This window comes from Thunnus thynnus, chromosome 11, assembly GCF_963924715.1.
Source record: "Thunnus thynnus chromosome 11, fThuThy2.1, whole genome shotgun sequence".
Taxonomy (NCBI): domain Eukaryota; kingdom Metazoa; phylum Chordata; class Actinopteri; order Scombriformes; family Scombridae; genus Thunnus; species Thunnus thynnus.
Genome location: NC_089527.1, coordinates 31504345 through 31520028, shown reverse-complemented (window position 1 = coordinate 31520028; position 15684 = coordinate 31504345). Strand labels below are relative to the sequence as shown.

Below are 15684 nucleotides of genomic sequence, written 5' to 3'. Positions count from 1 at the left end.
CAGTCTGCATCATTCTTATGCAGGCTGTTGAATAGACCGGGGAACTGAAGTGCGATGAATAGAGAGGATCCAGACACTGGAATAAACTCACTATTTTAAACTCTGTGTGAAGAAATCAAACTTAAATAGTCAAGTTAAATTATTTAGGATAAAAACAAAGGAGAAGGAGTTCAAACAATGAGAACTGGTGATTGGTTGATGATCGGTCCACTGAAGATGCTGCTGCTCCGTCCCACCCACTGAACACAGTCAGTCCAGACAGCCACATTAGTGTACATTCACTGAGAAATACTGGTGACTCTCTTCAAGGAGAGGAGTTACGGTCTGCCCAAAAAGTTGCTGTATATGTTGTTAGGCTTTTTTAGGTAAAAGTCGCTAAAGGGGTCTTATAAGTCACCAAATCTAGGGAGAAAGTCCATAAGCTGGCAAAACTTTTTTTCCAGGGACTTGCTGACTTTTGAGCAATCAAATCAAATCCCCGAACAATTGATTAGATTCTGCCCAAAATAACACCCACTCACTCACTCTGTAATGATTCACATTACAGAAGCTAAAGATGCTTTAACTGTCATTTCAGAACTATTAAAAGGATAGGTTCACAAAAGGTCTTAAAAAGTCAGGTATCCGTATGAACACTGAAAGAGATTTTCCTTGCTGTAATCATTCCTCCTGTTCATACTGGCTATTAAAAGATCCCCTTCAAATGTGCTTTCAGATGTCAGGATGTCAGTTTTGGTTAATTTTGCTTTTGATAGACCGACACCCATTAACTGGTAACTAACCGGTTCATCTTTAAGAAAAGCTGTGACACAGCTTTTGTTTGTGCTTTTAGCTCATCCTTCTTCTCCTTAAAGTGTTTTCAGTGCATTTAGTCACAGTAGCTCTCGATTGCATGACGTACTTAGGCTCAAGGTACCAAACTAGCTCTTTCAATGACAGTCGGGTGCTTGTCCTAAATGTGGTAAAGCATAGTGCTAGTACCGTATTGGCCTGAATATAAGGCGACCCTGATTATAAGACGACCCCCCCTTTTCCAACAACTGGAAAAATAATGTTCACGAATATAACTTACATCATAGTATAGTTACATAATGTTACTGACACACTCTCCTGCCAGGCTCTTGGGAGCGGTCAAAAATTATTTCCTCTAGCAGTGAGCATTTATAAGACTGCCTGTTTGTCTTTTTGAGCTGCGACAGTGGTATTTGGCTGCTTGACATATTCCGTTTCTGCGGTAGAGACCTTGGAAGGCACTTTGGATTTGTATTCACTTGTCATGAATTTATTTCCTCTGTGGCAGAAAAACATGTTACATGAGCCTTCAGAAACTCCTGCAATTGAACTAACGAAACACTTTCAGGGCTGACTGACTCTAACACATTCACTATTAACAGACTTTAAGACACTCGCTAGCCTAGCAACATTAAGGCTACAAACAACCCGTAGTGCTCTGTTTTACATTTAAAAAAAATATCTGATGTTGTGAGCACGTAGAGTGTGTATGCTAATTAACCTATAGACTGACACGCCTAACCGGTCAAAAATAAGCTCAACAATTAACGGTTAACCGTTGACATCCCTACTTTCAGTGTAGGTGATGGGGACCAAAATCCACAGCGTCATATCCACACAGTCATTTAGTGCAAAAAAGCATTTAAAAGTTGATGTGAAGCTTATATGAGGCTTCAGCAGTCTGAGTTAATCATATGAAGTGGATATCTGACACATTTACAGTCTTTTTAGCATCAAATTCCCTCAGACAGTGTTTCCCTGATGAGCCACTTGATTTGACTCATTTGGATGGTTGAAGCTTCATATTAGCTTCAGATAAACTTTGAAATACATTTTGCACAAAAGGAGGACTGTGGATTTTGTCCCCATCATGTACATGTAAATGCATTTTGAAGGGATCTTCTAATGGCCAGTATGAACAGGACCATTGTTTTAAGATAGACTTGAAAAATTGTGAATATGTCCTTGTCCTGCATTTATTATTTTTGGTCACTTGGGGGCAGAACACATATTATTACTTTATAAAGTTGTTATGGCCAATGTGTCAGCAAAGAATTGTCTGTTTACACGTCCAGCAGACATGAAGCAACATTCATTTGGAGTCGAGTGTGTGTCCACCTGATGAATGTAAGTTCAATATTCACTCTCTTTTTACCTCTGGTTAGATCTCCACTGACTCCTTAGAAAAATATCTTTAGCTGCTAAATGCTCCACTTTCTTTACCAGCTAGTCTCTCACTGTGTCTGTCTGCTGTTTGGTGCGGAGCAGGTAGTGTACTGTGGGTGTATCAGAGCATGTTTGATGAAAACAGCTGCCTGCTGTGTTGGATTCATCACTGAGTGCAACCCTTTCTACATCATACAGTTATTTGATTCATTGTTAGTGTAATATTGATTAGTGAAGCTTTGAGCCTAATGAATTCTCTTTTGGGATTTTCTTGGCACAGTGACAACATGATCTACTGTGTAACATCTGGTTCAGTGTGCTGTTGATTGCATGTACATGTTCCGACATGCAAACATGTGTAAGTGTGCAACCGAAAGTGGTAGGTTAGCATGTTCATGACACACACAGGCTTGTGTTACTAGGCAGGATACACACAGATTCCATTATCATTGATTAGATGACAGAGTGTGTGTGCCAAATGTGTGTCAGTGTGACACAGACTGTAAAAGGATTAGAAATATGGGTGCCAAGAAGTGTAAGTGTGTATGTGTGTGTGTGTGTGTGTGTGGCGACAGAACATTAGTCAGAGTGCTTGTCGTATCAGACTGTATTACTGTACTCACTATGGAGGTCAATGGAACGATGAGTGTGTATGCCTGAGATAGAATAAGTTCCTCACTGTCCTCTCTGCTCATTATCACTTATGTAAAGGTGCTAGCAGTAAATGTGGCTCTTAAGTTACATCTAGCAGCAGCTGTAGAGAACTACAACAACACTGGCACACCTAACTCTACATTAGGATTTTGTGATCTCGTTATAGACTGTATAAAAACATGGATGTAGTAACCGTGACGTCATCCGTTGGTTTCTGAAGAGTGGTTTTGAAGCTCAAAGCGAGCCGCTCCGGCTGTCGCCATGTTGGCAGTGCCTGACGCTGCCTAACTTCCAGCCAATCAAAAATGGGCAAAGAGGTGGGCCGAATGGCTGAAACTAGCCACCTAGTGGCTGGCGGACCTGTCATTCAAAGCAGCCATGTCCTTCATTATGCATAACTTTACGGCTTAATAAAACTTAAACGGGTGAGTTATAAAAAAATTCACCCCCTGTACTGTTGTCATGAAAGTGGAAATTAGCTATAGTGACCAAAACCGTTTTTTGTACCAGGCTGTAAACACGTTTAATTCTGCTGTAAAGTTGGGCATTTTAACATGGGGGGCTATGGGGGAATGACTCGCTTTTGGAGCCTCAAGTGGCCATTCAAGGAACTGCAGTTTTTGGCACTTCTGCATTGGCTTCATTTTACAGCCCCAGAGGTTGCCGCTTCATAAATTCATAAATTCTAATGTTACTACCCAATATATAACTGATTCACTATTTAACACCTGAGGCTGCATATCATAACAATGTTAAGTGTATCCTAGCCTAAAATGATTTTGGTGCTTAGTTAACACACACTGCTAATTATCAATATAGCACAAAAACACACATCTGAAAACATCGTAATAACACAAAATCGTAATAGATTCATGTTGCCTTCACTCTTATAGTCCTATACACATTTATAAAAAGGTATAATCCTAAAACCTGAAATAGTACATTTTTTGGCCACTTGGGGGCAGCAGAAACAAAGCTGTGACACTGTCAACTATGAATCTCTGTAGAGCTGAGAGCAGCAGCAGAGTCAGGTGTGGGTTGACATGGGTTCGTCTCTACGGTCGACATCTTTCAGACACAAGCAGTAATGTGGTCTAGTGTTCATACAAAAATATTGATTATAGCAGCTTTAAGTCTTTAAGTCTCTTTTTTATCATTTTTATCATATCTTTTAAAAATTATTTGTGCATATCTTAAGTATTATAATTTGAGAAAATATACACACAAAAACACATATATTCAAAAAATATATGTCTATAAATACATCCTTGAAAACATTAATGATCATGTTAAGTGTGATAAGTGTTGTCTGTGTATTTAAATACCTGTCAATCAACCTCATTGATCATTATGACTATAAAAACTGATCAAAACTCTACATTAAGCCCTACATGTATAACCTGACGCACCGGATGATTCTCACATGATCTTGTGATCTCACGAATCCAGCTGCCTCACAAGGTAACTACACCTACACACACATCCAAATCCTCACTGAGATTCACTGCTGATGGGCTCTGCAGTGGTCAGCTCAGCACATATCCACCGCTAACCAGCTACCTCATGCTGAGAGTATTCACACACACACACACACACAGATCACACCAGTAGATACAAAGACAGTTACAGCAGCCAGGTCAGCTCTGAGCTTCGGCTGAAGCCACATTGCCCCCTGTTGGTTCATATCCTGTTATATATCCTGTCAGTAGTATTCAGATCCTTTACCAGGAAAAAAGCACCAAATCACGCTTGTAAAAATACTCTAACATTTCCAAACATTACTCTAAAGCCAAGTCAAAGTAAACATTTGCACTGATATGTAGACAAATATCAAAGCAACACCCATTTCAACATAAATCCCTACAGATTGTTTAACAAAGTCTTCTGTGTATGTTTATGACATGAAGGACTGTGTGATTGTTGACCATGTCATTCCAAAACCATGTTCATTCATCTGCTGCCATAACAGCCTCCACTCCTCTGGTTTCACAGTTTCTACTAGATTTTGGAAGAACGATGTTGTTTAAACTATCATTGTATTTTTAGCATCAAGATTAAAAAACCTTGGTGGAAAAATTGGAATGGATAGATGGAACGCAGACAGAAATACAGATGGACGGAAGAAGCCACATCCAGTCCGGATGGCTGAGTCATACTGGCTCCACAGGCTCCATCATGACTGGTATTGATTATTCATTTCTCATTGACTGTGCACATGTGGGAGAGTGAAACTGCAGGAGGAGGAAGAGAGACACCAGGCAATGAAAGCATGACTTAACAAGTATGTGTGTGTGTATCCATTTAAGTATGAACAGTGCACTTCACCAAGCAGAAATGCCTGAATTTGTTTGGCGTTATAGCTTAATCCCTTAATTCTTCAAGCAACTAGCTCTTTGTTAACTAAGTCATTACTTGTTGATTTTGATTAAATTTAAAGTCATTCTTTTAATTACTGTTCAAGTTTAAAGAGGTGTCTAAACCCTGCAGAACACCTCTTAATTTGTGTCCCTAGAAGAGAGTTTTTATATCCAAAATGATCTGATAGATCACAATTTGATCAGGACTGAATCACTGGAATCATTTCTAGTTAGAACCACTATGTGTAGAATCTTATTTGCCATTACATCATCTTTCAAATGATTCTGATGACGTTAGCTAGCAATCAAAGTGAAAATTGGTGCAGTCTACGTGTTGCTCTCAGCCCATTTATCCCTGTCCAAGGCACAGATCTGTGTATTGTGGATAGTACCACCAGGTAACACCAAAGTCAGAACATTTCTAATCCTACACATAGCCCAGGGACTTCAATTATAGTTTTTATGACTGGTTAGATGCATGGTTCAGCACTGAGTCCACATCTTCAAAACTCTTCACATACAACTTTACCAACATCATTTTACACAGAAAAGCAAATCCTTCCAGCAGAATTGATGTGTCAATCAGACTAACCAAGATATTAAAAAAAACGCTAACAAAAGCTAACACATGATGCATATTTTTATGGCAACAAATGGTTAATAGGCTGCATTTATATAGCGCCTTTTTACTCTTCTATCTCAAAGCACTTTACACTACATACCAACATTCACCCATTTACACACACATTCATACACTGATGGCAGAGGCTGCCATGCAAGGTGACTGCTCAACAGGAGGAGTCTAATCATTCACACACACACACACTCACACACCGATGGCACAGCCTCCGGGAGCAATATGGGGTTTAGTATCTTGCCCAAGGACACATCAACATGCAGACTTGAGGAGAAGTAGTAGACACTTTGCGATCTCTAGTTTTTTTTATTGTGTATATGTCGTTTTTAATTGTTGAGAGTGTAAGAAATGTGTATATTGTATAAACAAACAGTAAGATTTGTACCTTTCTATAGAAGTTACTACAGTGTATTTTACAGGAACAAGTCATAGAAATGCAGCAGGAAAGGTTTTATTCTTGACAATTTTTGATATTGTTTAAATATGGGGATAACGGTGCACATTTTAATAATAATGTCAATAGCAACACTACATCAGCATGAGTAACCAGGGTAACCAGGATAACTTGGCTAAGTCAGCAAGCATACATACATGAGCATGATACCTGCTAAGTAGTGCACTGCCAAAATGTTCCAGGTGGAACTCAAGTGCTAGAATTATTGAATTATTCCACATGTCGGAGTAAGTGGTTTACCAGTAATGCAGTAACAAATATTTAACAGAGAAAACGGAAGCAAATCAGAAAACAAGGATGTTTGGTACTAAAATATGAACAAATACACTTATCAAACAGACAGAATTATAAATTAGGCCTCTCTCTAATATGAGCCTGCTTCCAATAAAGGCCTGGTACCCTCTGCAGTTGAGCTAAATAAAGGCCCCGGCCACTATTAGAGGAAATGCGGTAATCGCTGGCATGTTTTTTCTTGATGACCCATTGTATGTCATTGTCTATATACAGATCACATGGTAATATCAGGTGTAAATGGGACCAAAGTGGTGGACCAGCCAAGCGACCAACATGCTAGTGCCGCACCGCTAGCATGGCTAGCAAGTCAAATGATTTGTATCTTTTGCCCCAGACTGAGTGACAAAAGGCTCAACTCTGTACCTTGTTTTCTGAGTGTTGAAGAAGCTCAGGGTCCTCAGACTTTAGTATGAGAGACACTGTATAGCTTAATAAAGATCATTTGGCTCTGTGGTTCCACTCGCTCTCTTTCATTCATCCTGTTTCTGTTCAGTGATGTTTTACATCAGAGATGTTGGCAAAATAATAACAAGGCAGGGTTAGAGGGTACTGTTCATGGAAACCCTTATGGTTGAATTATGGGAAATGTAGGATCCTGTGTTTTTGGAGTTTGACCTATACAAGGCACAAAAAGCCTGCCTTCCTCAGTCTCTGCAGCTCAGATTTTGACCATTCCTCTGTTCTTATAAAAAATCTTGCTCTTGTGAGTTTCCTAACTTTATGGAAATGCAATATTTGAACACTAGAGTGGCTACCCCCTTTTTAAAAAAAAAAAAAAAAAAAAAAAGATCACTCTAGTAGCTCGACTTTCCAGCAGTAATGCTTATTTCTAAATTTTTTCAAAGGAAAGTAGTGAATTCCTGCACATTGTCAGCACCAAATTTATTAAAAATGCAACATTTGTTTCATTCTTAGGCTTTCAACATATATCAGAAACATAACATTTTCCAATAAACTTTTCAATACTTTTTGTATGTATGCACATGTCTACATGGTGTGCCAGTGCTGCCACTACATACATGCGCATAACATGCTGCGTGTAGGGCACCAAGTGCTGGAGGGGGCACCACCAGCCTCATAATAATTGTAATGATGAATTATTTAAATTTAAGATGAAACACAACTACAATAGGCATCATTAGACCATTATAGGCAAAACAAGATATACATAATTGCTCAAAATAGTAAAATGAATTATGGTGCCCCCCCTCCCCGATCTTCCTGTGGTTTGTTTGATTGCGCCTGACAAACTCAAGCCTGATGGTAACGCAACAATTTCAGAAAGAATGGCCCCAAAAAGGCAACAGGAGTCGAGGGCAGAGAAGAGAAAACAACGTGTGTGTGTGTGTGTGTGTGTGTGTGCACGGGTGTCCTCAGATCTATTTTTTTAATGCCAGCAGATTGCAGTTGGTGTGTGTACAGTATTCTTCTCAATTCTATTAGGCTGACTACTTTTACTTCCTTTGTTCAGAAAAGAAAGACAAGTTTGTAATTTGGGCAAAGAAAAATGGTTTCAAAATGTTTTATTGTCTGTATCTCTTTGTTTTATAATAGTTTTAAACAGAATGTTGGGTCTCCGTTGTTGAATCGTGTCAGTTCAAAATAAATATGCAAATCTGAACATGTTCCATGTCTGGATATTTTCCTTAAATTGATACCACCAGGTCAGACACTTTCTGCACAGCTGCATTCTTAATCATTCAACCTGTGTTTTTCATCAGATAATGAAAAGATAAAATCTTATGTGAAATAAAATTGACTGAAATGTTCAATATAATCTGATGGCTAAAAAAGACTAAAATGTCAACAGTTTGTTTCTTTGACTATAATTATTCTCAAACAGTTACCGATTTCTTTGACTAAGATAAGAGTAAAATGCTCAGACTTTTAGTCACCACAAAGCAATTTTGCTTAGAGCACCCAAATGGCCAGCTGTGGTGTGCATTAGACAACACTTTATTCAACCTCCTCAACTCTGGTAAGTGGTTCCCGAGGTGTTGTTCTGATTCCAAATATACCAAAAATCCTGAAATAAGTTGTTTGTTTTATGGATATTTGTAGGAAATGATGCTCACAGCATCCACAATATTTCCATTTGATGTAGTGTTGCAGAAATTTAAAAAAAACATCTTATCCTCCTTTCTGAGATTTAAATATTTGAGTCACTGTAAACATCACATACATTCAATTAAGTGTTGGAACAAGCAGATACAGAACATACAGTATGTGCTGTTAGACAGTGTGGGAACAGTTTCCCTCTAAGACACTCATAACTTGTGAAGGAACAGTCTAGAAAGCTTTTTCAAAGGTAAGGGAACATTAAGGGAACATTCTCACTTTCCTCCTCTTCTCTCCTCCACCTTTACACCCCAAACTCTCTCTCACTAATTACTACAACCTGTCAGCCTGTCCCAATTGCTGTGACGAGCAGCCGTCGTCATGGCAACCCCAGCGTCTGTCTGGCTGTGTGGGGTAGGGGGTGGGGTGCTATCAGGGAGGAAGGTGAGATAAGAGAGTTAATTTCTCATTTAGTAGATAAAAGAGGAGCTGGTCTCTGTCAGTGAAACATTTAAATCACTGGTGACACTCTACAGTACTCTGTACTAATGGCAGTATTTTTTTTTACTTTTACACAATAATCCACAGGAAGCAGTGAACATTACATTCCAACACTTACTAAATGTTAAATATGCTCGCATGAGGAAGTATTAAGGATTCTGAAACTCCGTTTTCTGTGTATTTCACTAGACATTTGAAATGAAAATGTTTTCCAAGATGCAAGTTTTACCTTCAGGCTACAATAATGTCTTAAATAGATGGATGGATAGATGAATTGATTAGTCAATCGATAGAAATTGTGCAAAAAAGCCAAGGTGTTGCTGATTCTAGCTTTATGGGGATTTGATACTTTTTTCGGTTTTGTCTCATTGTCTTTATCTTTGGGTTTTGGACTGTTGGTCAGATCGAACAGACAGCCCCTCGGGCTCTGAGAACTTGTGATGGGCACAATTACCTCACATTTTATAAAACTAGACAATTCATTGATTAGTCAAAGTGATTCTCATAGTAAAATGACCAAATTCAATCAATGAATGAGGGTCTGGACTGTATTTGGACTGCAATGCTTTTATCCTACACTCAGACATTGATGGCAACAAGCTACCATGCAAAGTGCTTTAAAAAGACCTTAATTCATACTATCTGTCATACTATGCATCACTAAACTGTTATCTGATGGAGGCAATGCAAACTCACTGGATGACAGCCAACCTTCTTAATGACTTTTTATACAGACAAAAAAACAGTCAGGTGTTAAATGATAAAAAACATGAAACATGGGAGAGATATCTTCCATTAAAGTCAATGCAAATGTGAAATACAAGATAACTGGAGTTTGAGTGTGGATTAATAAAGAAAACACAAAAATTCAGTCCTTCAGTGGGGCTTTATTGCAAATTTTATTAATATCAACCTTCACATTAAGAAATATTTCTAAATGTCCCTGAGAAACAAGACAAATACAAGTTTGACATTCTTTAGAATCATTAACCACATAGAAAATTCATCTTACGTTGAAAACAGCGTCACAAACAATAATAAGTGACATTAAAACTTTGACTCTTAAATTTGGACCAAGAAGCTAAAAATGAACTGTTGGATATTTGAAACGTCCACCAACCTCATCGACACCCACACTCATCCACCACCATGTCCTGGTAATGCCGAAGCACTACGTTGTCGTTGTTGTCGTAGTAGAGCATGGAGATCGGGGAGAGGCGGATGGGGACGCAGCAGGGTTGTGGCGTGCCGTGCGGGTCCAGGGAGTGAACCAGGGTCTGCAGGATGGCGTGGTTGGTGCCGTTCAGGCTCTCGCTGAGAGGGAACGGGCACTCGCCGTGGCAGTAGTTGGCCATGTAGCCCTGCGGAGCAATGATCCAGTCCTGCCAGCCTACATCTTTGAAGTCGATGTAGAGGCGGCGAGCCTTGCAAACGTTGCTGGGCGTCACGGGGAGGTGGATGGTGCTTCTCCTCTGTCGGGAGCGACACTGGTGGGGGTTGAGAGACACGGCCACCAGCGAGGCCTGGATCAGAGGCAGGGTGAAGGCTGGTTCCAATGAGAGAGAGTTACCAGGGTGAAAAGGAAGAAGCTCCTCTGGATCTGCGCTGAGAGGCAACAGCTCTAAAGCCAAACCGTAGTTACGTCCCGGTTTGCGCCAGCTCTCTGCCAGCGAGGTCAGGTCCATGGTGATGGAGGCGGGTTCAGGCTGCAGCTGGACGGACTGGGACAGCAGGAGTCTGCGGTTGGCTTGAGGATTGGCTCCCCTCAGTGTAGCTCGGATCACTTTATACAGAGACACACTGAGGGCCCGGGGCCCCTGCAGGAGCTCTGCAGAGCTGAAGAGATTCCAGTGGAACTTGACTTCCAGCTGAGCCAGAGACAGCAGCTCCACAGGCTGCAGGACAGACATGTTGAAGAAAAGCTGCTTCTCCAGACACGCCTGACAGCTGCTGCTCCAGCCAGACAGCAGCCTGCCTGCACGACAGCAACACGGACATCAGACTTTTAACAAGGACCTCACTCTTAGTCACACAACTTTAAAGGTTTTAAAGTTCTTTATTTCAAAAACAGTGAGACAGGACACATGTTACTTTACTCAAATGCAGAGTGTATTTTTACCGACTGCATTTTTAGCTCTTCAGCTAAGTTTTACTGAAGCACATTTCTGATTTAATTTATTGCAAACATCCCTCACACCTTCATATAAAAGAGCCTTTAACTGACTTGTTTTAGGCTTTTGTTATTGGTTTTGAAAGAGAAAAAACAAAAAAATTGAAATGTGTTTTGATTCTTTGCACTCTGTCTTACTGAATAACACTGATCATTAAATAATAGTATTTACTCTGCAGCCTGTCAGTATTTCATTTCTATGACTAAACCTGATTTCTCAAGGACCAATGACATGCCAGAGTTGAAGACAGGTACAGACACACTGAACTTTGGCCACCATGAGGCCAATTACAAAAATAACATTTAGAGCATTTGAATGTTATTGGCTCAACTGATGAGTGTTGTCAGTACAGAGGAATTATGAAAGACTTCAATAATTCAACAACTACAAAAGTACTAAAATCTAACTTACAGCAAAACTGTATCCTGTTGTCAATGTTCTTTAAAGCTGTGCACGTTGGTGCTGGAAATTATAGTGATAATGCAATTACAGTTTTTTCAATTATTCAACTAGAGCTGCAAAGATCAGTCAATTAATTGATTAGTCCATCTACAGAAAATTAATTGCCAACTGTTTTGATAATTGATACGTTTTGTTCATTTTTTAAGCAAAAAAGAAAAAATTAGTTGGTTTCAGCTTCTCAAATGTGAAGATTTAATGCTTTTCTTTGTTGTACGTGATGCTTAACTGAATGTTTGGGTTTTGGATTGTTAGTCGGACAAAACAAGACATCTACAGACATCACCTGGTGCTGTGAGGTACTATAACGGATATTATTCACTATTTTCTTACATTTTATGGTACATTAATTCATAATAAGAATAATTGTTAGTTGCAGCCCTGTATTTAACTTTGACCAACACTGAATGATATGTTTGGTATAACAGATGTAGCCTCACATACAAACCTCTGTCATGTTGTGAGAAATGAATTTAGCTGTGGTTGTCATGTATGAGCTCTACAATGGAACAGATGTTTATCTAATGTTTAATTGTGGTTCATGTAAATAATTAGGCTTCATTTGTTGTTAAGAGATGAATGTGTGCTACACCTTAAAAACATAATTCATGACAATTATTTGAGTCAAATCCTAATTAATGTTAGTTGAGGGCCACCCAGATTTTACAGCTATTATTGACTGGGGGATATTCTGTATTGATAAGCAAATGATTGATAAGCAAATAAAGAAATAAATAATTAAAGATGACAAAATATGTTTAAAAATGAACCTGTCTTATTGCTGGACTCAGGAGACTACTGGGCCTTTAAATCAATAAACATGGTGACAGTGTGCCTACCTTGGTCTTGTACGTATCGGATGATGTTACCGCGGACTCCGTACTCAGACACCGTGCAGGGGTCGCTCTCCTGGGCCTGGATGTTCTCGGACCTCCGGAACATCCTCCAGAGCGGGGAGGGGACGCGGCGCCGGGGTTGGTGGCTTCCTGCGGGCCGGGGCCGCCCGGAGAGCCCCAGAGAGCTGAGGAACAACCGCTCCTGGCTCTTCATCTCCTCCACATGTGACAGAGCACACACACCGAGAAAACACACCGCCACCAGCACCACAGGCAACATGTTTGACCTCATGTTTGACTGTCGACTCAGCTCTGCTGGGCCCTCACCTGTACGCCTGCTCCGCGGGGCCGAGGGCCGTTTGTTTTCACTGTGAAACCTCCCGGTGTGCGGCTGCATAATTATGCTAATGACGCGGGCAGACAGGCTACAGATAAACCGGTGAGAGGGGCGGGAAGACAGGCTGACTGATGTCAGGTAAGTTTCTCATCTAAAAACTACAAAAACCAGTCTGCACTGTTGAAAAATGTTTATGTGAGTAATTTTCACAGTTATGCTGTATGGGGCTTGTTCTGTGATTAAAGGATCAGTTCACCAAAATAATAAATGGCTAAATAAAAACATTAAATTAATTTAATTAAAAAAAAAAAAAAACATGTTAAGATATCTGCCACAAAGTCTTCTGTCTGAATTTAATATGTGGTGCGCAAAACATCAAAAACTGACTTTGTAAATGTCAAAAGCAGCATCTATCCCCAGAAACAAAGACTTGACTGTGAACAGTTTTCAAGAGGGCTACTTTCAAACAAAGAACTAGTCCCAGTGAAAACACTGTTAATACCAGTCAGGAGATCGAAACAGTGTTGTACTGTAAAGTGTTTTCAGTTGATTCAACTTACTAACTTAAATATTTAGTTCAAAAGACACTTCATGAGCCGTGAAAATGTAAAGCTAAGTGAGTAAAAGAGACAAGTTCAGTAAACCTGAGGTATTCAGTTGAATCAATATGTTCAGTGACACAGACAAACATTACAGTCAGATTTTCTTTACATGTTTTCAGTTTGAAGACTCTAATTGTATGTTGTCACAAAGAACTTTCAGCTGTGTTGCTGCTGATGGAGCCACATTGAACCAGAGTCAGTACAAAGATAACACACAAGGCTTCTCTCACTTTGTTAAACTCAACCTTCATCATAGTTTGTATTATTTTCCTTATTATGAAAAGAAACCATGATTAATCTTAATATGTATTAAAGACACACAGCAAGTTTCATCGTGTGTTTTCTCTGGAGAGTTTAGACTCCAACAATGCATGCTGGGAAGTCTGCTAACATGCTAATAATGTTTCTTTAGAAACTTAATTTAATGAGTTAAGTAAAATCTCAGTGGTTCATTCATTCAACACAAAGTCAAGTGAGGTGAACTCATATTTATTCTAAAAAGGTTTGAAGATGAAAGCTAGACATTTGAAACTGAATTAATCAAATGTATATATTTATGTTGCATTAATGACAAAAGATTAGTTGATTCCACTAAATTCCTGCACACAGCTATTGTGGCTGAAATGATCAAAAGAAAAAAACAAATCTAGAACTGCATAGCAACAACATGCAGGTTTTTTCAGTGAAGCTGTGTTCAGAGCTTCATCTGCTTCAGCACTGAGTGTATGACACCATCTAGTGTTCATTGGAGGTACTTTGTTACTGTGATTCCACAAACCTGCAGCGCTGAATGTGTTTACATGTTTTTTACTTCTCCTGATTTTTAAACAAAGCAGTGGTCCCAATATTTTTAGCCTGTGACCCCTAAAACAAAGTAACGTCTGCTTTCAGTCTCTCGTCACACTTTAAGGCCTCAGTGTGGACGTTGACACGAGATATTTTTCTTCCCTACATTGTTTCATGTGAGGGATTCTCAGAGTCCTGAATTGGAGTGTTCATAGGAAGAAAGTACAATCAGAAAAAAATGAAGATCTTATCCCTCTTTGTCTTGCGGCCCAGACTTATCTTGGGATCCTCCTGGTGTGTCCCAGCTTGGGAATCACAGATTTAAAATATCCAGCAAGTCAGTGTCATCACTGTTCCCCTTAACCACAAAAAAGTTTTTCTGAATTTTTATTTAAAGATTTTACTTCAAACACCGGGACTTAAACAACTTTTCACTTCACTTGATCTGCTGCTGCTTAGTTGTGCTCACTTATTTATTGAAAAGTTTCATGCCGTTAGTTAACTACTCTGTAAAAATATGAGATTTTTAAACATGTCACTTGACTACATGGCCACCAAAAGTTTGTTGACACCCCTGTCCATACACTTTTCAGTATGTTTAGTCTGAGGTCATTTGTCTTGGTTTGAGATGCACCGCTTGGTTCCAGTGAAAGAGAATCTTAAGAGTACTAGAACCAGATATATTCTTTTTTATTCCACATATCCTTCTTCCTTGTCAAAACCTGGTGCCTACGCAGCCCACGATGCAACTCAACTTGATTCACTCAACTGTACAGATTTGTATGTTATGCTAGTAGCAGCATGTAGCTGGAGCTGCTAGCCTCCAGCAGAGATGAGGAGTGGGCTACAGAGGTCTGCTAAACTCACTTCTTTCTAACTCTACACCCCCAGAAGTTTTTCATTTTCACACTTGTAGTCTTCAGCCCCAACTGACGCTGACTCAAGTGACATCACTTGAGGCAATCTATCAGATTTCCTGCAGCTCTTTCTGGAGCCAAAAAAAGCTTCATACAACTTTGTTCACCTATGCAGCAGTACTCCTCAACACCTGTAAACACACTACACTGATATGTAAAATTTGCAATGTTCCCCTTTAATCCCACAGCATACAGTATTTTTGACAGTAGTCTTCTTCCTACTATTGTGTCAAAAGACTGTGAGCCAGTCCTTATCACTGATGCTCTTGTGGCTGAATGGGAGTAAATCCCTGCAGCCAGGTTCCAACATCTGCTGGTAAGTCTGAAACCAGAAGAGTGACGGCTGTTATAGCAACAGATTAATACCTGTGGTTTAGGAATGACATGTTAAACTGTCACATATGGGTGCAATGGTCAGGTGTCCACATACTTTTGGCCATGCA

At 39.6% G+C, this 15684-nt stretch overlaps 1 protein-coding gene across 1 annotated transcript; it reads right to left on the bottom strand.

The window, feature by feature from the left end:
- Window positions 1-10000: 10000 nt before the first annotated feature.
- On the bottom strand, window positions 10001-13021 carry gdf3 (growth differentiation factor 3). Its single transcript, XM_067602670.1, has 2 exons — window positions 12603-13021; window positions 10001-11108 (listed from the first exon to the last, which is right to left on the bottom strand). The coding sequence occupies exons 1-2, from the start codon at window positions 12994-12996 to the stop codon at window positions 10255-10257; spliced, it is 1248 nt and encodes a 415-aa protein (XP_067458771.1). The 5' UTR covers window positions 12997-13021; the 3' UTR covers window positions 10001-10254.
- Window positions 13022-15684: the final 2663 nt, after the last annotated feature.